Consider the following 20,046-nt stretch of genomic DNA (forward strand, 5'->3'; position numbering starts at 1 on the left):
GGGCCCCTCGATGGTTTAGTGATGACAAACGTAAATGCTCGGCCGGGCTAGGGCTAATTTGATTTGTTCAATTAGTCTGTCGTCATAAATCAGAAATCGAGAAGTAGTACAAAGAGAATGATTTGAAATCATATCTCATACGATATCTATAATGGAGGAATATATGATCCCTTATCTAAGGACACGCGTATCTGATATGATCAAAGTTGACAGCGGCTTTGGAAAGCTACGATTGCAGATCGGGATCCGAAGTCATACGCATAATAGTTGTTAGACTTATCCAAGTGGGAGACTATTAGATTAGTGTCTAAGTCCATAACTATTTTGGTATGTACTTGACCCAATGGTGCATGGTCCTTTTGGGTTGCCTTCACCAAAGCAACTTGAATGGAGAAATAAATATTGAGTGAGAGGTTATTATGATTTATTAATATGTTATAAGAATAATATATTAAAGGAGAAATCATATTTGTTTAATTAATATTGGTCAATAATTAATTAAGAATTAATTTTGTGATCAAGTGTAATTAATTAAACTAGAGGGGCTAAATTGTAATTATGTGATAGTTACAAAATAAGGTAAGGATTATCTTATATATATGGTGGACGAATTTGAAGTGATAATCACTTAGAATTCGACTATGATAAGGATTCAAGGATTATCTTATGGGTTGCTTGGTGGATAAGCAACTAGATAAGGATAATGACTGAAACTCTATCTTTACACCTATATAAACCCCCTAGGGCTTAGGAATTCGTCTAACCCTTCCCAAGAGGTCCTAAGGACGAATTCCTACCTCCCTCCTCTCTCTATATACCTTCTCCACTTGCTTATGGTGTTTGTAAGCCATTAGAGGAGTGACACTTGTGACTCTCAGCTTTCCAAGGTCAATTCAAGGAGGAATAGGATTGTTATCGCTACATAACAATCAAGGTAACATTATAAACTTATTCTTATGATTAATATGATTACTTGAATGCTAGAATTAGGGTTTATAGTCTTGGATTCAAAGCATGTACAATAGAGAAACCTAGATCCAAGCATTAGGGTTTGTATGAGCACATAGGATGTCTTATGACCAAAACCCAACAACTTTGTCCTCAAAGTCCACTGCGGCAAATAACTCTGGGTAATGCTCTCTCATCTCCTCCTCGGGTTCCCATGTCCACTGTGAACCCTTGTGGTGTTGTCATTACACCTTCACCAGGATCACCACCTTGCTACACAAGGTATCCGTCTTCCTGTCGATGATGACAATCAGTCTCTCTATATAATTCAATCACTCAACCACCTGAATGTCCTCCAAATGGACTACTATGGAATCATCCACCAAACACTTATATAGCTGCGAGACGTGGGAAAAGTTTCGTGGAGCTGACTGAGCTCTTCGGATAGCTCCAAAAAATATGAAACCCTAACCACCCAGGAAATAACACTGAAATGACCAATATATATAGGGCCCACCTTGCCCTACTTCCTGAATCATATGACACCTTTCCAAACTGACACCTTCAAGAGTGCCATATCTTCGACCAGAAACTCCAAATCGGATTGGCACCTATCGGTATAGCTCTTTTGCCGACTTTTCACGGTCTGTAATATCTTGTGTACCTGCTCGATCAACTTGGTATTAAGGAGCACCACCTCCCACATGCGGTTTCACATTGTGCTCGGATTCTTGGTTGTGATGCAGGCTCCCTTCTTTTCAAGTATTTAGGGGTTCAAGTTGGCACTAACATGACTCTTAGGAGAAATTGGATGACCGTTGTGGACAGGGTTCATCATCGTCTCTCTTCTTGGAAGGAAAAAACCAGTTCTTTTGGGGGAGATTAACTCTTGTGAAGTCGGTTCTAGGTTGCCTCCCTCTGTATTTTTTTTCTTTATTTAGAGCTCCAAGCTTGATTATTGATCTCTTAAAGAAACTGATAAGACGGTTTATCTGGGGAGGAAATAATGAGAAAAACAAGATAAATTGGGTTGTGTGGAAAATCATTTTATGTGATAAGGAAAAAAGAGGTTTGGGATTTGGATCTTTATATTCTTTAAATTGGGCCCTTCTTATTAAATGGATTTGGAGATATCAAGTCGATCATAATTTTTTATGGAGGCGGGTTATTTGTGGAATTCACAATCTTGACAGAAAACCTGTGAAATCTATGGCTAAAAAATCATTCCCCTGTGTTTGGTATAATATTTCGAAGGTAATTCAAGATCTATAGATAATAGGTATCGACTTTAACTCTCTTTTCGATATTAGTGTCAAATCTTGTGTGGATACTCTCTTTTGGCATGACAAATGGATTGGAGCTAATAATCTTGCTTCTGACTTTCTGTCCCTTTATAAGTTGGACAAGAAAAAAAATTGCTTTGTTTTGAGATTGGGTTTCAATTTAATTATTTGGGCCTGGAAAAGAGCTCCAAGTACTCAATTAGAGACTACTGAGTTTTTCGCCTTTAAAAATTGCTTAGAATCTGCAACTATTTCTTACAGGTTTGATACATGGAGATCGAATCTCTCTTCGAATGGGAAATTCTATGTTCGAGATCTTCGAAGATTGATTGACTCGAGACTTACTACTTCGATGAACAACTCTACTGATTGGATCAAGTTGGTTCCCTTAAAAATCATTTGTTTCACTTGGTGTGCTGCATCGATCGCATTTCATCTGCGATTGCGCTTTCTTGTAGAGGTATCAGAATTCATGTTACTTCCTGTTATAGTTGTGACACGGTGCTGGATGAAATGAAGCATATTTTTCTTGGATGTCCTTTAGCTATAGAGACGCTGGACAGGATTCTTAAGTGGTGTAATATCTCTCCCCATCTATCTTTATAGGTTGATGGGTTGGTCAACTTTGCAGCCCATTGGAGAAAAGCCCAAAAATAAGCTTTTCCTAGCCATCATCTATGGCTATTTATGGGGGGTTTGGCAGGCTCGGAATGAGAAGATTTTCAATAAAACATGTATTTCTTATTCGAAATTGACGGATAATATCATTACTATGGTGTTTAGTTGAGTAAAACATAGGAAGGATTTTGGAAATTGTAATTGGTCTAATTGGTGTGTTTGTCCTTTCAACATAAATTTTTTCTATTTTTTCTTTGTCGTGCCTTCCTCCTTTAGGTAGTGACTTTTTTAATATAATTTCGTAATTTCCAAAAAATAAAGAATTCCAAAAAAACGTTGTAGTCATATATGTTGTTAGGTTCAAATGTCGATTGATATATGTTGTGCGGACGTGTGGACAATTCTATTCTATGAGAATAACAAAAAAAAAATATGTTGTTTGATAATGTGAATACGTTTAATCTTACATAACTATTGACATTATCACGCATTCTCACCGATTAAGTCGTCTATATGGTTATTATAAACTTTTTTTATTATTCACATTCTGTTAGAATGTTTATTTATTCGTATTCTGTAAGAATGAAAATGAGTGAAAAACGTTGCATGCGAACAAAAATGAATAAGAATTAGTGAGAATGAATTGGAATGACAATAATTGTGTGAAGTTGAACGTATTCACATTACTAAACAACTTATCATTTTATTAACTCTTAGAAAATAGTATTGTCCACACGTCCATATACTGTAACATCCCGAGTTCAGGAGTGCAAGTTCAGGGTTCAAAGTGAAAATGTGTAACGCCTATGTTTCCGGGCTTGCCATTTTTAGCAATGTAATAGTCTAGGTTAACCTTTGTAACCCATTTTGAAATAATAAGAATGTATTATTTGAGTATTATGTGTTTTGTGCTTAATTGCTTAATTATGTGGTCTGATTAATTAAGAATAAAAATAAGCGTCAAAATTTAAGTGTAAAATAAACTTAATATCTTTGGTTAATGTTGTAGTAGTTGAAACGAGGTTTCCGAATATATATAGAACCCCCAAATCTGACTTCGTATGAGGAAGTTATGATTTATCGAAGTTTCGAATTAGATGTGTGCAGCCTGAAATACTCGATTTGAGATCGAGCGGTTTTTAGCCGAAGCAATCTAAATGAGAATCGAAGATCTCATTGTTGGTATCGAAGCAATAAAAAGTTAGGCGAGAACGGACGTCAAACGAAGAAGTTATGAATTTATAACGAAGTTTTTCTGTCGCGGCCTATTAAAAATAAATAATAAAAATAAAGTCAAAATTAGCCAACGGAGTCTAAACGAAAGTTGTAGAGCGTAGTCGCACCTTTCCGTGGATATAAAGAACGTCGAGAACGGAGTTCGTATGAAGAAGATATGAATTTCCGAAGTTTGATAAATAAATTGTATTTATTTTTAAATCAAAAATCCGGCATTATCCGAAGCCGAGTCACCAGTCCGATCCGACGTACGCCCCGCGTACTCCGAAGAGTGTCGACACTTCGGATGACGCATGCAGTGACGATTTCGGAGGCTAGTACGCCCCACGTACTCCGAGGTTCCAGCCTCTATAAAAGGGATCCGAAGGCAGCCGGCTATTTTGCCAATTTCTTCTCTTCTCTCTCCCGTTTTGCATCGTTTTGCGTGCCAGAAATACCCCGAAGCCCCGGTATCATACTCTAGCCCCGAGGCAAGTCCTGAGATCCCGAAGATCCCGAGCCGAAGCTCTGCCCGCGAGAAGTTCGATTTTTGTGGAGATCTTCCAGATCTGCTGTGGATTACTACTTCTGCAAGTCGTAGTGCTGTCCGATCATCTTTTGATCAAGTGAGTGTATACTACCTTTCATAAACACGATAATAATACAAGTGCGGTTTGAGTGTATTAAGTAAATTGTGGTTTATATGTGTGAGGGTATAGTTACTTTCTTCTAACGAGTAACTATGAAGTATTTTATATGATATACTTGTTATGTGTATATTTTGTGATTGTATACGTGAATGGATATTCACTTTATTCCATCTCATAGATCTGAATTGTTTTCTATGGAATACGTGTTATGTGGTATGCCTCATCTGTTATGTGGAATATATATTGAATGAAAATGATATACAGGTTATAAACTATGTATGAAAATATATATTCTTATCTACTAATATGTTGGGTAGAACATGGGTAGATAGTTGGTGTGTAATAAACAGATGAGAGGCCTCGATGTTGTTGTTGTTGTTGATCTAGTTATTCAGCGGAGTATGGATAACGACCACGGACTCCTTCTAGACAGTCCAGTGGAACGCTAGCAGGTTCATAACCTGTAGGTGTTGTGAACAATGTGTTCACTGGTGTACTCTATCCCCCTCATGGTTGCCTTTAGGATTTCTATTGTTGAGGAAACCCCTTCGCAGTGATGTCCATCCCGATGAAAATCCTAGATTAGGTCCCTTGAGATAGTTGTTGTTTTAGGGACGTAAAGTGAGGATAACGGGAATGGGTAATCGGGATAGTGATTGGTTGGTGAAATTAAATATAACTTATTTATTGTGGGTTGAAAACCCTATATGCTCACCAGGCTCCCAAGCCTGACCCACTCAGTTTTATTTGTATTACAGGAAGTGGCACAAGGGCGTAAGATGGATGGATCATCTTGTTGTTTTGTTTACAAGTCTGTATATGTATATATTTGTTGAATGACTTGTAATGTTATCGTTTATGCTTTATGGTCTGTATCGGAACATGACATCCCGAGTTTTGATTATATAATGAAATGCATCTCTTGATGAAATGCTTTGATGAATATTATTTTATCATGTTTTGTTTTGGGAACAAATTACGCAACTCTTTCAAATCAAAAGGATTTACTCTGAAATTATTTAAAAGCATAAATGAAAATCGGTCTTTTCTGGCCGAGATTTTGGGGATGTCACAAAATGTATAAGAGCAACTCGGCGAGTCCATGAGTGGACTCGGCGAGTAGAGTCGCGACTTTGGTCGCGTGTTAAGTGGCCAACTCGGCGAGTCGGCGGCTGAACTCGGCGAGTTGGTGCTGGGTGAAGAAAACCCTAATCTTCAGGGTTTGCCCCCTATTTAAAGGATGTTATGCCTTCTCTTCAGCCTCTATTTACCCTGAGAGTTCCAGAGAAAACCCTAATCGTGAGAAACTCCATTATTGAGAGGATTGAAGCTTGGAAGAAGGAATTTGTGAAGAGAAGTTGGAGGAATTCGAGGATAGCACCAAGAGGGCTTGTGGATCTGAAGTCTACATCAGTTTAGGCTCATCTTTGGGGTAAGAATCCTCTGTATTGAACCCTTTTTCCCTTATTGTCATCCATTGTAACATCCCGAAATAGCAAGAGTAGAGTTGAAGGGCTAAAAGTGTTATTTGAGGAAGAGTGACTCGGCGAGTACAGTCGCGAATTTGGTCGCGTGTTAAGTAGCCGACTCGGCGAGTCGATGAGATGGACTCGGCGAGTAGGCGCTGGGTGGAGAAAACCCTAATTCTCGGGGTTGAGCCCTATATAAGGAACATTATGTTCCTTCCCCAGCCTCTCTATTTCCCTCTTGAGTACCAGAAACCCTAAATCGCAGAGGAGCTCCATTGTTGAGTGGATTGGAGCATTGGAGAAGTTTGTTGAAGGAATTTTGTGGGAATTGAAGGCTTGGGGCAAGGGGCTTTGCTTGGAATCAACTTCATTTCAGTTGGGGGCGTCCATTGGAGGTAATATCTCGTTCTTGGTCTGATTGTATGTTGTTTCTTCAATTTGGGGTTTGTGGGATCTTGTCTAAGGATGTAAATGGAAGTCTAGAGGTTAGATCTGAGGTTGCTACCTCAGATCTGGAAGGGAGGAGAATCAGAGAGCATGAAAGTCCCTGTGTTGGAGTGTTTAGTGAAGCTTGCAAGTCCCAAACCCTAGTTATAAGTGAATAAGGCCTAGATCTCTTGGGATTCACGTAAAGTTTGCCACTTTACGTGATGGATGAGTTGTATAAGGCTAGATCTATGTTTTGGATCTTTTTCATGGCTTGGAATGCTTCTGGAAGGATTCAGATCGGTGGTACTCGGCGAGTCACATGGGTGAACTCGGCGAGTTGCTTGAAGACGAGCTGGGACTCGACGAGTTGGAAGAACAACTCGGCGAGTCGGATGAAGATAGCCTGGAACTCGGCGAGTTGTATGAACAACTCGGCGAGTAGGTTGATGATAGCCTTAGACTCGGCGAGTCTTGTCGAGGAGTTCCGATATTCTCTGGTTGAGTCGAGAATCGGTGAGTCAAGGGATGACTCGGTGAGTTGTGTGCGAGTGGACTCTGAGTTGTTGGACTCGGCGAGTCTCGGGGTGACTCGGCGAGTTAGGTCGCGGATTGAGAGAAGTTCTGAGTATGGGAACTCGGCGAGTCAGAGGGTTGACTCGGCGAGTAGGGTCAGTCAGGGGTTGACTTTGACCTTGTCTTTGACCAAGGGTGGATCAGTGGTTTCCAGGGGTATTCTAGTAATTGTTGATTATTGTTTTGAGTTCAGTGCATTGGTGGTTGACCAGTGGTGGAGATCGTATCAATGATCGGAGTAGCTTGGATTATCTGTTCAGTCGGTAGTTTCGAGGTGAGTTATCCTCACTATATCAACGGGGTCTAAGGCACCAAGGCCGGCCCTTATCGGATTGAGATCCGGGTAGTTGTTATTATGTTACTGCTTTATCATGTTTGCATCCTGTGAGTTAGGATGGTATATGCTAGAGACCTGATTGAGATCGGTATCCAGAGAGATAGGGAGATGCTATGTTGGTGACCTGTTAGGTCGGTATCCTGGTTAGGATAGTGGCATGTTATGTGATCTGTTAGAGCTGCTTGAGGTCTGTGATTTGCTTTATGAATATATGTATGTATGTGCACATGGATGTTTGGACTGGAGATGGGTTGAGGCGGGTCCTGCTGTGTGCAGTAGGCCAAGATACCCAGGGCGGACCGGTTGTCCCGTAGGCCCAGCGAGCGGTCCGGATAGGCTGTAGGTCCCGATAGGGGCGGACCAGACGTACCGAAGGCTCGGAGAGTGGACCAGACAGACTGAAGGCCCGGTGCGGGCGGACCGGTCATACTGTAGACTCAGAGAGTGGACCATGTGGATTGAAGGCCCGGGAACGGGCGGACCAATCACATTGCAGACTCGATGTATGTGGATAGACCCAGAGGGTGGACCAGGTGGACTGTTGGCCGGTGCGGCAGACCAGTCACACAGTAGACCCGGAGAGCATGGTTGTTCTGTGTTTGGATATGTTATGGCATGTTATGCGTGTATGGTATTTGTGGTTGGTATTTTGGGGGTATCTCACTAAGCTTTCGGGCTTACAGTTGTGGTTTCATGTTTTTCAGGTTCTTCAGGAGATCGTGGCAAGGCGAAGGCGTGATCGTACCGCTCCTCATAATTTTGTGGTGTTATGATTCTGGGAATACGATAAATGTTTTGTATTGAAAACCTTTTGTAAAGAATTATTGGAATTGAGATGTTTTTGAAAAATTTAAAATTGGTTGTATTTTTCGGTCGTTACAAGTTGGTATCAGAGCTAGGGCACGGGTCGATGTGTTCGACGGGGGCGTCGAACCCTATAATGGGGGGTGAAAGTGGGTTAGATCTGATCCCACATCGGCTGGGAAGGAGAACTAAGCATTCCTTATAAGGGATGTGGATACCTTCCCTATCACAACGCGTTTTAAAGCCGTGAGGGCAGCAGATCCCATAAGAACTCTGCAGTTAAGCGTGCTCGGGCGGGAGTAGTACCAGGATGGGTGACCCCCTGGGAAGTCCTCGTGCCGAGTGGCCCAAAGCGGACAATATTGTGATACGTGCCAGAGGGGGTGTTACATCCATGGTGGTTGTTTTGGGGTTTTTGGAGGATTTCATGAGTCATTTCGGGATTGGAAGATGGATCTGAGGATGCTACCTCAGATCTGGAGTAGTGATTATCCAAAATCGCATAAAGTCCTTGTGATAAGTGATTGGTGAAGCTATCTTGTCCCAAACCCAAACCCTAAAGTGTAAAATGCCTAGATCTCTTTGAATTCACGTAAAGTTCGCCACTTTACGTGATGGATGGTTTGTAGGAGGCTAGATCTACGTTTTGAATCAATTGCATGTCCTGGAAGGTTCTGTTTGGAATGAGATCTAGAGGCACTCGGCGAGTCACAAGGGTGTACTCGGCGAGTTGCTTGAAGATGTTCTAGAACTCGGCGAGTTGGAAGAACAACTCGGCGAGTAGGTTGAAGATAGCCTTGGACTCGGCGAGTCTGGTCGTAAGGTCCTATCCTTTCTTCTGGTTGAGCTGTGAATCAGTGAGTCAAGGGATGACTAGGTGAGTCGAGTGTGAAGGGACTCAGAGTTGTTGGACTCGGTGAGTCATCGGGTTGACTCAGCGAGTAGAGTCAGTCAGGGGTTGACTTTGACTTTGACCAAGGGTTGACCAGTTGACTTCCAGGGGCATTTTGGTAATTGTTAGATATTGTTTTGAGTTCAGTGTTTGGTGGTTGTCCAGTGGTGGAGATCGTATCAATGATCGGAGCAGCTTGGGTTATCTGTTCAGTCGGCAGTTTCGAGGTGAGTTATCCTCACTATATCAACAGGGTCTAAGGCACCAAGGCCGACCCTTTATCAGATTGAGATCCGGGTATTTGTTATTATGATATTGCTTTGATATGTTTGCATCCTGGTAGCTAGGATGGTAGATGTTAGAGACCTGGTTGAGGTCGGTATCCTGAGATGTAGAGTGATGCTATGCTAGTGACCGGTTAGGTCGGTATCCTGGTTAGGATGATGATATGTTATGTGATCTGTTTGATCGGTTTGTTGACTGTGAATTGTTATATGATTGTATGTTTATGTGCACATGGTTGTTTGGACTGGAGTTGGGTTGAGGCGGGTCCTACTTTGTGCTGTAGGCCAAGATACCCACGGCGGACCGGTTGTCCCGAAGGCCCAACGAGCGGTCCGGATAGGCTGTAGGCCCCAAGAGGGCGGACCAGACGTGCCGAGGTTCGGAGAGTGGACCAGGCCGACTGAAGGCCCGGTGCGGGCAGACCAGTCATACTGTAGACTCGGAGAGTGGACCAGGTGGATTGAAGGCCCGGTGCGGGCGGACCAATCACACTGCAGACTCGATGTATATGGCTAGACTCGGAGGGTGGACCAGGTGGACTGTTGGCCGGTGCGGCGGACCAGTCACACAGTAGACCCGAAGTGCATGGTTGTTCTGTAAACGGATATGATATGGCATGTTATGCGTGTATGGTATATGTGGTTGGTATTTTGGGGATATCTCACTAAGCTTTCGGGCTTACAGTTGTGGTTTTATGTTTTTCAGGTTCTTCAGGTGACCGTGGCAAGGCGAAGGCGTGATCGTACCGCTCCTCATGTTTATGTTGTGACGTGATTCTTGGAATATTCTAAATAAATTGTATTGAAAACCTTTTTGTAATAAATTAATGAAATCGGGTTGTTTTTGAAAAGTTTAAATTTGTTGGAATTTTTCGGTGGTTACATATACATATTAGGCAGCCTTAAATACGTCCTCACCCATAAATGAGAAACAATGTCGAACATAACAATAAAATATATCAGTTATAATGACCATTTATAGTCCTTAATAGTCGTAAGGAAATTTGCAGTTAACCAATTATGATTTTGTATTTGACTTATATTTTATTGAATCTTAATTGTGAAATGCTTAGAAACCATAACAATGAAAATTGACTCCCAACGTAATAGTTTTGCTTTCTATGTATTTTGCGGGGTGTCTCACTTTTCTGTTTATGCTTTCTATGTATTTTGTATATTTCGGTGTAGCAAAACATTTTGCTATGGTCTCTGTTTTAATATATTTGTAGGTTAAAAAAAAATAGTTTTGACTCAAATAATATTCAATAGGATATAATTAAATGGTTTTGACTCACATAATAAATATTTAATAGATATAATAAAAATGTTTTTACTCAGATAATAAATGGTTTTCACCCATGTATGATGTATATATAGAAGAGAATCCCCCGACTATGAAACTCCATTGGCACACACAATACATTGTTAGCTAGTTCTACTTTTCCCTCTCTCTCTACTGCTACCTATTTAGTATTTACTGCATGCATCTTTCCATCGAGAAAGTAGGGATGGAGGTTAAGGGAGACAAGCTGGAAAAACGGCTTGTGAAGCTGAAATGTTCAGTTCAAAACTACAATTGGGGTCGAATTGGTTACGATTCGAGGGTGGCCAGGCTGTTTGAAAGGAACTGTGGGGGTCAAAGTCAAATCGAGGAAAACAAGCATTACGCTGAGTTTTGGATTGGAACTCATGTTTCCGGACCCTCATTTCTAGAAACCGATCATAATGTGAGTTTGAAGTCGTGGATTTTGCAAAACCCTAAGAAGCTTTTGGGTGATGTTGTTCATGGGGACCTGATCTCCCTTTCTTATTAAAGGTATGTAATTAATTACTCCTCCTTCATGCATGTTTTTTAAATTGACATAACAAAGTATTCTATCTTTAATATGATGAAGAATGGCCTGTGGCATTGATCTGCAACAACCTTAATCTCAAAAATCTTTAAAATTTGAAAGGTAAATTTTTAGAAAATTTTTACAAATTAATACAGCTCACCTCCAGCAAATACAACTAATATTTGTTCTTTTATTACTTACTTACTAGCTATAGTTAGTGAATTTTGTCATATGTATACTTTCTATCTTGCCATTAATTATAGAATAAGTACAACGTGTACTACCAGGTCCTTTCAGTGGGTCGATCATTGTCAATACAAGCCCATCCAGATAAAGAATTAGCAGGGCTCCTTCACAAACTGCAACCAAATGTCTACAAAGACGCAAACCACAAGCCTGAAATGGCTTTAGCATTAACACAATTCCAAGCCTTATGTGGGTTTATTACTTCCGAGGTATTATTTATTTCCATGCATATTTACTTCCTACCTAACAATTTCTTGTACTAACTCAAGAATCCTGTGATGTGATTAATAAATGATCATAGGAACTCGATGTTGTCCTTGAAAGTGTCCTCGAGTTTAATGAATTAGTTGGCATTGAAAATGAAAATGGAGAGATAAAAGTAAAAGAAGACCGAGTTCTCTGCCGGTCAATATTTACCAAACTCATGTCCGTTGACCGGGAAGCCATTTCCACAACATTATCCAGATTGATTAGTCGTCTAAACAGGGAAAAAGAGGTATAAATTGTACTTTTATTAAATTGTCGAGGTCCTATTTGCAATTAAATGATTTTTTTTGTTTAATTTGTTATATTATTATCTGCAGACAAGGGAGTTAAGTAGTAAGGAAGAACTAGTGTTGAAGCTTGAGAAGCAATACCCTAATGACGTGGGTGTGTTAGCAGCTCTACTACTTAACCATTTAAAATTAAACCCGGGTGAAGCTATTTACATAGGAGCAAACCAACCACATGCTTATTTAGCCGGTGAGTGTGTGGAGTGCATGGCGTCCTCAGACAATGTCGTGCGAGCTGGCCTTACTCCAAAGTACATGGACGTAAAAGTCCTTTCTTCCATGCTCACATATACCCAGGTACCGATCGAGCTACCTTATTTCACATTAATTTTCTCCGAGGCTATTTTAGGTAATAGACAAATTATCTAATGTTGTAAACAATGCATGTATTCATGATCAGGGGTTGCTTGAGATCTTGAAAGGGGTCCCGATGAATCCGTATACAAGAAGGTACACGCCTCCATTTGAGGAGTTTGAGATTGACCGGTGTGTGTTGACAGGAGGATCATCGGTTGTTTTTCCAGCTGTCGTGGGGCCGGCCGTTTTTGTGGTTGTTTCAGGAGAGGGGTCGATGCTGACATCATCATCGGAAGAAAGAGTGTGGGAAGGGTCGGCTTTATTTGCACCTGCAGGAACTGAGGTTTGTGTGACTACAGAAACAGAGTTGGAGTTGTATAGAAGAGGAGTGAATAATAAGATTCTTATGAACCCAACACACAACACGGTTGATATAATGAGATGAGATGAGATGAGCTATACGGCTGAGATAGTTTGTGTATGTCTCTATAATATATGTTTAAGGTTATGTTGTTATGTGATTGTAATCACTCATGTTTAAGGTTGTGTTGTTATGTGATATTAATCACTCACGAGTCAAGATCATAAATCTTGTACCCTTTTGTTCTTTGAGGATATCCTCAGGCTGTCTCCCCTTCACTTCAAACTTATCTTCTTTTGTATTGGGACTTGTGTAATAAGCTAGACACACGAAGACCTTCGTGTGATCATAATCTAATTTTTGGTTGCGCAAAATTTCTTATGCAGTTTTTTTTTTATGACTTTAGAAGGCAATCGATTTATGATGTAGGTAGTCTATCAGGATGCACTCACCCCAAAACTTAGCGGGAAGGTTATACAAATCGCAAAGCCCGAGTGATCTCATGAAAACGTCTGTATTTCTTTTTCACAACACCTTTTTGTTGGGGTGTTTGTGGAGAAGTTGTTTCCAACAAAATTGTTTTGCGAGGCATAGAAGCTTGTTACAAAATTAGAAATGAACTTTCCTCCGTTGTGACACCGAATCTTCTTGATACCACTCGCAAATTAATTCTTGATCGTGTTGTGAAACTTTGCGCGCTCATCTGTTAAATATTAGACATAAAGTTTATCCATGAAATGAATGAATAGTTTTTATTGGAAAATTATGATTTGTGCTTATTCGTATAACCATGCGGATGATGATCAATTATTGGTTATAGATGAAAGAAAAGGATACGTGAATATATAAAATCATAATATGATCATTTTATTGAACAAATGTAAAATAATAATAAATAAATAAATGAAACCATATCATATTGCTACGCTCTTAACATGTACACCCACCGGTCAATCTAACCAAAAATAGAGCTTTAGTTCTATCTACTCACACAAAACATCAACATATTTAACCTGAAGAAACATATAATATCATAAAACTTACTATCATTAGCAACCCTTTACACTTTTGTCATCAAAGACATCAGTGCCTTCCTTTAACACCTTATTCCTACTTATGAGATTAAGTTTCAGAAGAATCCCAAGTACTTCTTTCATTTGTGGCCGACTCGAAGGCAATGTGCTTGTACAAATAAGCCCTAGTTTGAAGACTATCCTGATTTCTTCCATGTAACTATCATCCTGCTTAATTTCTGGGTCCAAAGCTTCAACCACGGACTTCCCTTCACTGTAATTCCTACATGCCCATTCTGCTAGATTCATATCCTCATCTCCTTCATGTGCTTCTTTTCCAGTTACTAGTTCTAATAGCACCACACCGAAGCTATATACATCTACCCTCGCATTTACCTTACTTGAGTAAGCATACTCTGCAATCAATTTGTAAAATTAGGGCTTGACTTCAGTTTAAAAAGTTTGACTTAAGAGATCTTGTTATTTAGGTTTGACTTTTAAAATCAAAGTGTTCTTACCAGGGGGAATGTAACCAAATGAGCCAGCTATAGCAGACATGGTGTTGGTTTGACTCGTCAAAATCTTTGCGAGTCCAAAATCGGCTATCTTCGCTTTGAAATCGGAATCTAACAGAATATTACTTGACTTGATATCTCTATGAATGATCGCCGGAGAACAGTGATGATGCATATAGCACAGCCCCTGAGCCGCTCCAATGGCGATCTGCAACCTCCTGGGCCAGTCCAAGATCGTGGGGTGAACCAAACCACCTTGTGTTTTCCTCTTCTTCCCATGTAACCACTTGTCGAGACTTCGATTCTCCATATACTCGTAAACAAGAATCTTAGAATCCTCGCTCGAAATACAACATAACAGTTTGATTATGTTGGAGTGACGAATTGAACCCAATATATGAATCTCCGATAAAAACTCTTTCTCGAGGGTATCGTCGAGTTTTTTAGGGTTCCAAATCATCTTGGCTGCAACATACTCCCCATGCCGCCGACCGATTTCAATTTGGTAGACTTTCCCGGAACCACCACTACCGATTTGGTTGTTCTCGGTCAAGGAGGATAAAATGTTTGATTCTGTGAAATCCAATATATGAAATGAGGTCAGATTCCATATCGTGAGATCATGTATGTGTTTATGCTTGAGGTGCCGTCGGAACAACACCACAAATAAGGTGCAAAGAATGGTGACGAGTATGATAAATGCTGACAAGACGATGATTTTGGAGGGGCGTGAGGAGGATTTGCTGTAACATTTATGGAGGTTTGAGATTTGGGATGAAGCACATAGATTCGGGTTGTTCAAGAAACTATTCTGGAAAGCCAGGTTATCAAAAGTAAATGGGATTCTTCCGGTGAGTTTGTTGGAAGAAAGATTCAAAGTGTTCAGCCTCAGACGGCTTAACTCGGGTGGAATTGTGCCGGAGAGTTGGTTCTCTGATAAATCAAGATCAAGAAGACGTTTCAAATAACTGATGGCTGGTGGTATCGGGCCAGAAAGTTTGTTTCTAGCTAGATGCAAAGTGGTTAGTGAATTCCACGACTTGATCTCTGACGGAAGTTGGCCAGAAAGTGAATTCCCATCAAGATGAAGCACCGACAACTGTGAAAGATGAGTGAATGTCGCCGGAATTTCACCTGTAAACATGTTGTTACTAGCCTTGAACACATTCAGTTTCGTCCAAGAAGAAATGCCTTCCGGAATTTGACCTGAAAACTTGTTGTCACTGATCTCCAGTCTTGATAAATTCCATGGTACTGTAATCGGTAATTCGCCAGAAAGAAAGTTCCCAGTGAGCCTCAAGCTTGAAAGATTGGATAATGTCCAAATTCCTGGAGGAAGTTCACCCGTGAAACTGTTGTTATAGAGTTGGACTGAACGAAGCTTTTCACAACTCTGGAGTGAATTCGGGATTTCTCCGGTGAGATTGTTGGAGAAAGCAACCATGGTGAACAAAGTACCTCCACCGCATAAATTCTCAGGCAGCTTTCCGGTGAGTTTGTTCCCCGCTACATCAAAAGCTTCGAGCTTTGAGTGAAGCCCAATTTCCGAAGGTAATTCGCCATCGAGTTTGTTGCTGAAGACTTTGAAAATTCTCAGTGTTGGAATTTGAGAAATACCCGCCGGAATATTGCCTGATAATTGATTTAAGAACAAACTCAACACCTCCAGCTGCTGCAATTTGCCAAAATCATCAGGAATTGAACCGTTCAATTTGTTTTCAGAGAGATCGATTTCAGTCAAATTTAAAGACTCGATCATGGCCGGAATTTTGCCGGATAAAGCGTTAAAATACAAGAACAAAATTCTCAAATTCTTTAACAGAAACAAACCGGAAGGGATTTCATCTTCCAAATTGTTGGAACTAAAATCCAAACATTCGAGACTCGACAAATTCGCCAAACTTTCTGGAATTTTTCCAATCAGATTACTTTGATGCATTAATAAATATGTCAAATTGCTCAACTTCCCAAACTCCGATGGTATTTCCGCCGCTGTAAATCTGTTATATGCCAAATTTAAAGTTAAGAGATTAGATAAGTTTCCAATCTCTGGTGGGATAGAGCCATTTAGCAAGTTCCCATACATGTACAAGGAAATTAACGACGACAAATTGCCGATTGCTGGAGGTATATCGCCGGTGAAGTTATTACCTCCGATATCAATGGTTTTGAGTCGTGATGATAATCGGTCGATGTCATCCGGCAACCTTCCAACAAAACCGTTGTATGCGATATCAATTTCAACTAGCTTCGAACAATTATACAAAACCCTAGGGAACTCTCCGGTGAGGAAATTATTAGTGAGATCCAAATTCTCCAGATTCCGTAGGTGGTCACAGATGAATGGCGGTATACGTCCGATTAACCCTTTGCTCTGAAGAACAAGAATAATAACCGAGCTGTTGGAGTTGCAGAGAACTCCTGGCCAGTTACACGGAGATGAAGTAGCGTTCCAGTTATTCAGTGATGGCGGATTCCCCCACTGTTGCTTGAGGCTAAGCAATGTGGCTCGCTCAGATGTCAAGAACTGTTGTGAATTCGCACAAGAAAACTCGACTGCTACGATAAAAAGAAAGGAGAAGAATATGTTAAGCGGCGTTGGCCGTGGCACTCTTGTCATTTTTCCGTGAAGCGGCGGCGGTAGCAGTGGTTAGTGTTGCCGGGAAAAGTTTACAGGGTAAACATTTTGGGAACCTAAAGTGCCTCCCCTTAATCTTATGTTAATTTTTCAAATTTTACATTATGTGTAAAATATATTCATTTTTTATTTAGACTATTATAATATTAATAAAATACGGCATCATTTTGAATTTTGATTTAAGGTTTTGTCATACAGAGGGATACACCTTAATTTATAAAATTCTCTTTTTAGTTTATAAGAAATTTTTTTCAAACCCGTAAATTTTTTTGAGGGTTTGTAAATGTCTCTCCTCTATTTTATTAAATACTTTTTCCGTTTCAAAAAAAAAAAAAACATTAATTATTGTTAACTTTATTAAATGAAATGATAATTATACTATTTAATTTCATCATTTTGTTGCATTTAATTTCATCGTAAGTTAACTAATAATGAGGGGTATTTTGATAAAAAAAAAAATATTTATTTTAGAAGTATGTTATTATTTTGGGACAAATCAAAAATGAAACATGTACTATTAATATGGGACGGATGAAATATAACTTATACTTTTTATGTCTAAGCATACGACAAAAACAAAGCCATTTTTCTTTTTCATACGATTTATAATTATCATATTCAAACCCTTAAAAAGTTGAGAATTAAAATTTCAATAAAAGTGTTTTATATATTTAAGATAAAATTTCATAAATGGTCATTTTCGTTTTTTTTTTTTTTGTCCCTAAAATGATTTCTATGAAACTTTTTTTCTCACAAACTGTCCCTACGGAGTAAACCTTACACGTCAGTAACCCTTTTAGTTTTAATTTTGCCCCACTAATATTCTTTTTTCTTAACATTGTTAAAATTTCTAGTTAAGTCTATATGAAATTACTTTTTTCCCTTATTTTTTTAATTATTGTTTTTTGTTATTTAAAAAGAAAAATAGGCCCACCATTTAGCCCTACCCACCGCCTCCTCTTTCTTTCTCCTTTATTTGTTCCTCATTCCTTTGTCTTATATTTGTTCCTCCATCTGATCCAAAGAGAATGATGAGTTGATAAGCCCTATTATTCTATCTCTATTTATTTCTTATATCTCATACACACACATCAAAAAAAACAAAACTCAAGATCGGTCGATATCGAGGGATATCGATCGAACAAGTTAAGAATTCAAAATAGTTTCTCTGAAGATCTTACACCAATGGAGACCGCCTTACCAAAGTTCAAGAGCTAAATCACACAACCTTTTGTCATTAGATATGGTTGTAGAGGTCTTCAATATCCTCCCATGGATATAAAGATCCTCGAAGTCGGAGTTGAAACAAAGAAGTTATGTCCTTCGGAAGTTAGAATAGTTAAGTGCTTGCCGAGTATGTTGGGCGTACAAGGGATGTACGTTGGGCGTACTTGGCTGAAGTGATCGCAAACGTTCCTTCGTGTATGTTGGGCGTACGCGACCCAGAATCAAACCCTAATTTCGGGTCTTAGACCATATTTAAAGTCCTTAACTTATTTCCAACCTTCCTTACCTTCAACCTCCACCCTCTTAAGCTATTTCCTCGAAACCCTAGCCTCATTTGGAAGATTATTGAGCCTTTGAGTGATTTTGGTGGGTTTTTAGTGCATTTAGAAGAAGAAGAAGAACTCGTTGGAGAAGTGTTGGTTGTCTTAGAGCTTGTTGATCCAACCTTGTTCACCTCGATCTTTCTTCTAGAGGTAAAAAGATTGAATCTTGATGATGCATTTGATAGATCTAGCTAGTGTTCGGTGTTATTAGCTTTTGGTCACTTTAGTGCATAAAATTTAGATCTTGAAAGTTTGTGACATTGTTATGAATAAAGTTGGAAACTTTATCCATCTAAACATCATACTGATTCAGATCTAAAGGTTGGAGACTTGGATTTAATGGATTAAGTTGAAAAAGATGCACTTTTGGTCCCTTTGAGACTTAAAGACTAGATCTCGGTTGTTTGGATTGTTCTAATGGATAAATTCGGAAACTTTATCCATTATGGAGTTATTAGGAACCATAAAAATGTGATCTTGATCCTTCTATTCCTTCCATGCATGAATTGGTAGGCTTTTGTCGAAGTTAGAGATTTAGGGCTTTGGTCTGGGCACCATTAAGCCATACAAAGTCATAAAGTCAGGAACTTTAGTACTTAAGACATCCCAAAAGAATCAGATCTAGAAGATAGATGTTTTGTCTTAAGGCATTAAGAACAAAAAATGGAGTTTGGGCTTATGCACTGTACGACGGGCTTACTGAGGTGGTACACGGGGGTATGCACCAAGGTGCCTTAATGGACCTTTTTGGGACATGGGTCTTTTGGTCTTTGGGCCATGGGTTGTTGGGTCAGAATGGGAAAGGTAAAATGGTCTTTTACCCATTGGTATAAGAAGATATGAATTCGACATTGGATTATGGGGAATTGCCTTAATTATGATTAGGGATATTTTGGATGTGCTTAGTGTAAGGATCTCGTTAGCAGCAACGCATGTGATTTTGTTATCTCTAGTTTATGGTGAGTCTCCTTAATGTGTTTGGCGGGTCAAAGGCACCAATACCGACCCATGGATTATTGTTACTGAAACGTCCCAAAAATACCGAGTAAAAATTTCATTTTTTTATAAGTTAAAGTCATTTATTCATTGTTCCAATAGACGATCAGAGTCAAAGTATTCTTAAAATTTAGAGTAATTTGTAAACATTCAGTGCGGAAATAAACTCTAGGGGGTGCAGTGCGATCAAATCAGGCCCTTCCTTTTGAAAACAAAGTACCTTAAACCATAAACATAAACCATAAGCACAAAGCTTAGTGAGTTTCCCCAAAATGCCACATACAATACACTTGTAAATATAACAACATGTGGTTGTGTCACATCCGTATCAACCCCATATGATAGCATGTAGTTGTGTTGGGTCCGTATCAACCCCATATGAAAACAAGTAGTTGTGTCAGGTCCATATCAACCACGAGTCCATAATGACTCTATATAACAATACGTAGCTTAGTCGGGTCCGTATCAACCCCCACATACATAAAACATACAGTCATATCAGCATGAGTCACAAAGACAACAAGCACATACAAACATAC

At 39.6% G+C, this 20,046-nt stretch overlaps 1 protein-coding gene and 1 pseudogene across 1 annotated transcript; one reads left to right on the top strand and one right to left on the bottom strand.

The window, feature by feature from the left end:
* The first annotated feature begins 10,936 nt into the window (after positions 1-10,936).
* On the top strand, positions 10,937-13,169 carry LOC111906106 (mannose-6-phosphate isomerase 1-like; annotated as a pseudogene).
* Positions 13,170-13,695: 526 nt separating this feature from the next.
* LOC111906097 (receptor-like protein kinase 5) lies at positions 13,696-17,272 on the bottom strand. Its single transcript, XM_023901839.3, has 2 exons — positions 14,327-17,272; positions 13,696-14,224 (listed from the first exon to the last, which is right to left on the bottom strand). Exons 1-2 carry the CDS (start codon positions 16,941-16,943, stop codon positions 13,845-13,847), a joined length of 2,997 nt encoding a protein of 998 aa, XP_023757607.1. The 5' UTR covers positions 16,944-17,272; the 3' UTR covers positions 13,696-13,844.
* Between the last annotated feature and the right edge of the window lie 2,774 nt (positions 17,273-20,046).

The sequence above is a fragment of the Lactuca sativa genome, chromosome 6 (genome assembly GCF_002870075.4).
Source record: "Lactuca sativa cultivar Salinas chromosome 6, Lsat_Salinas_v11, whole genome shotgun sequence".
Classification (NCBI taxonomy): Eukaryota; Viridiplantae; Streptophyta; class Magnoliopsida; order Asterales; family Asteraceae; genus Lactuca; species Lactuca sativa.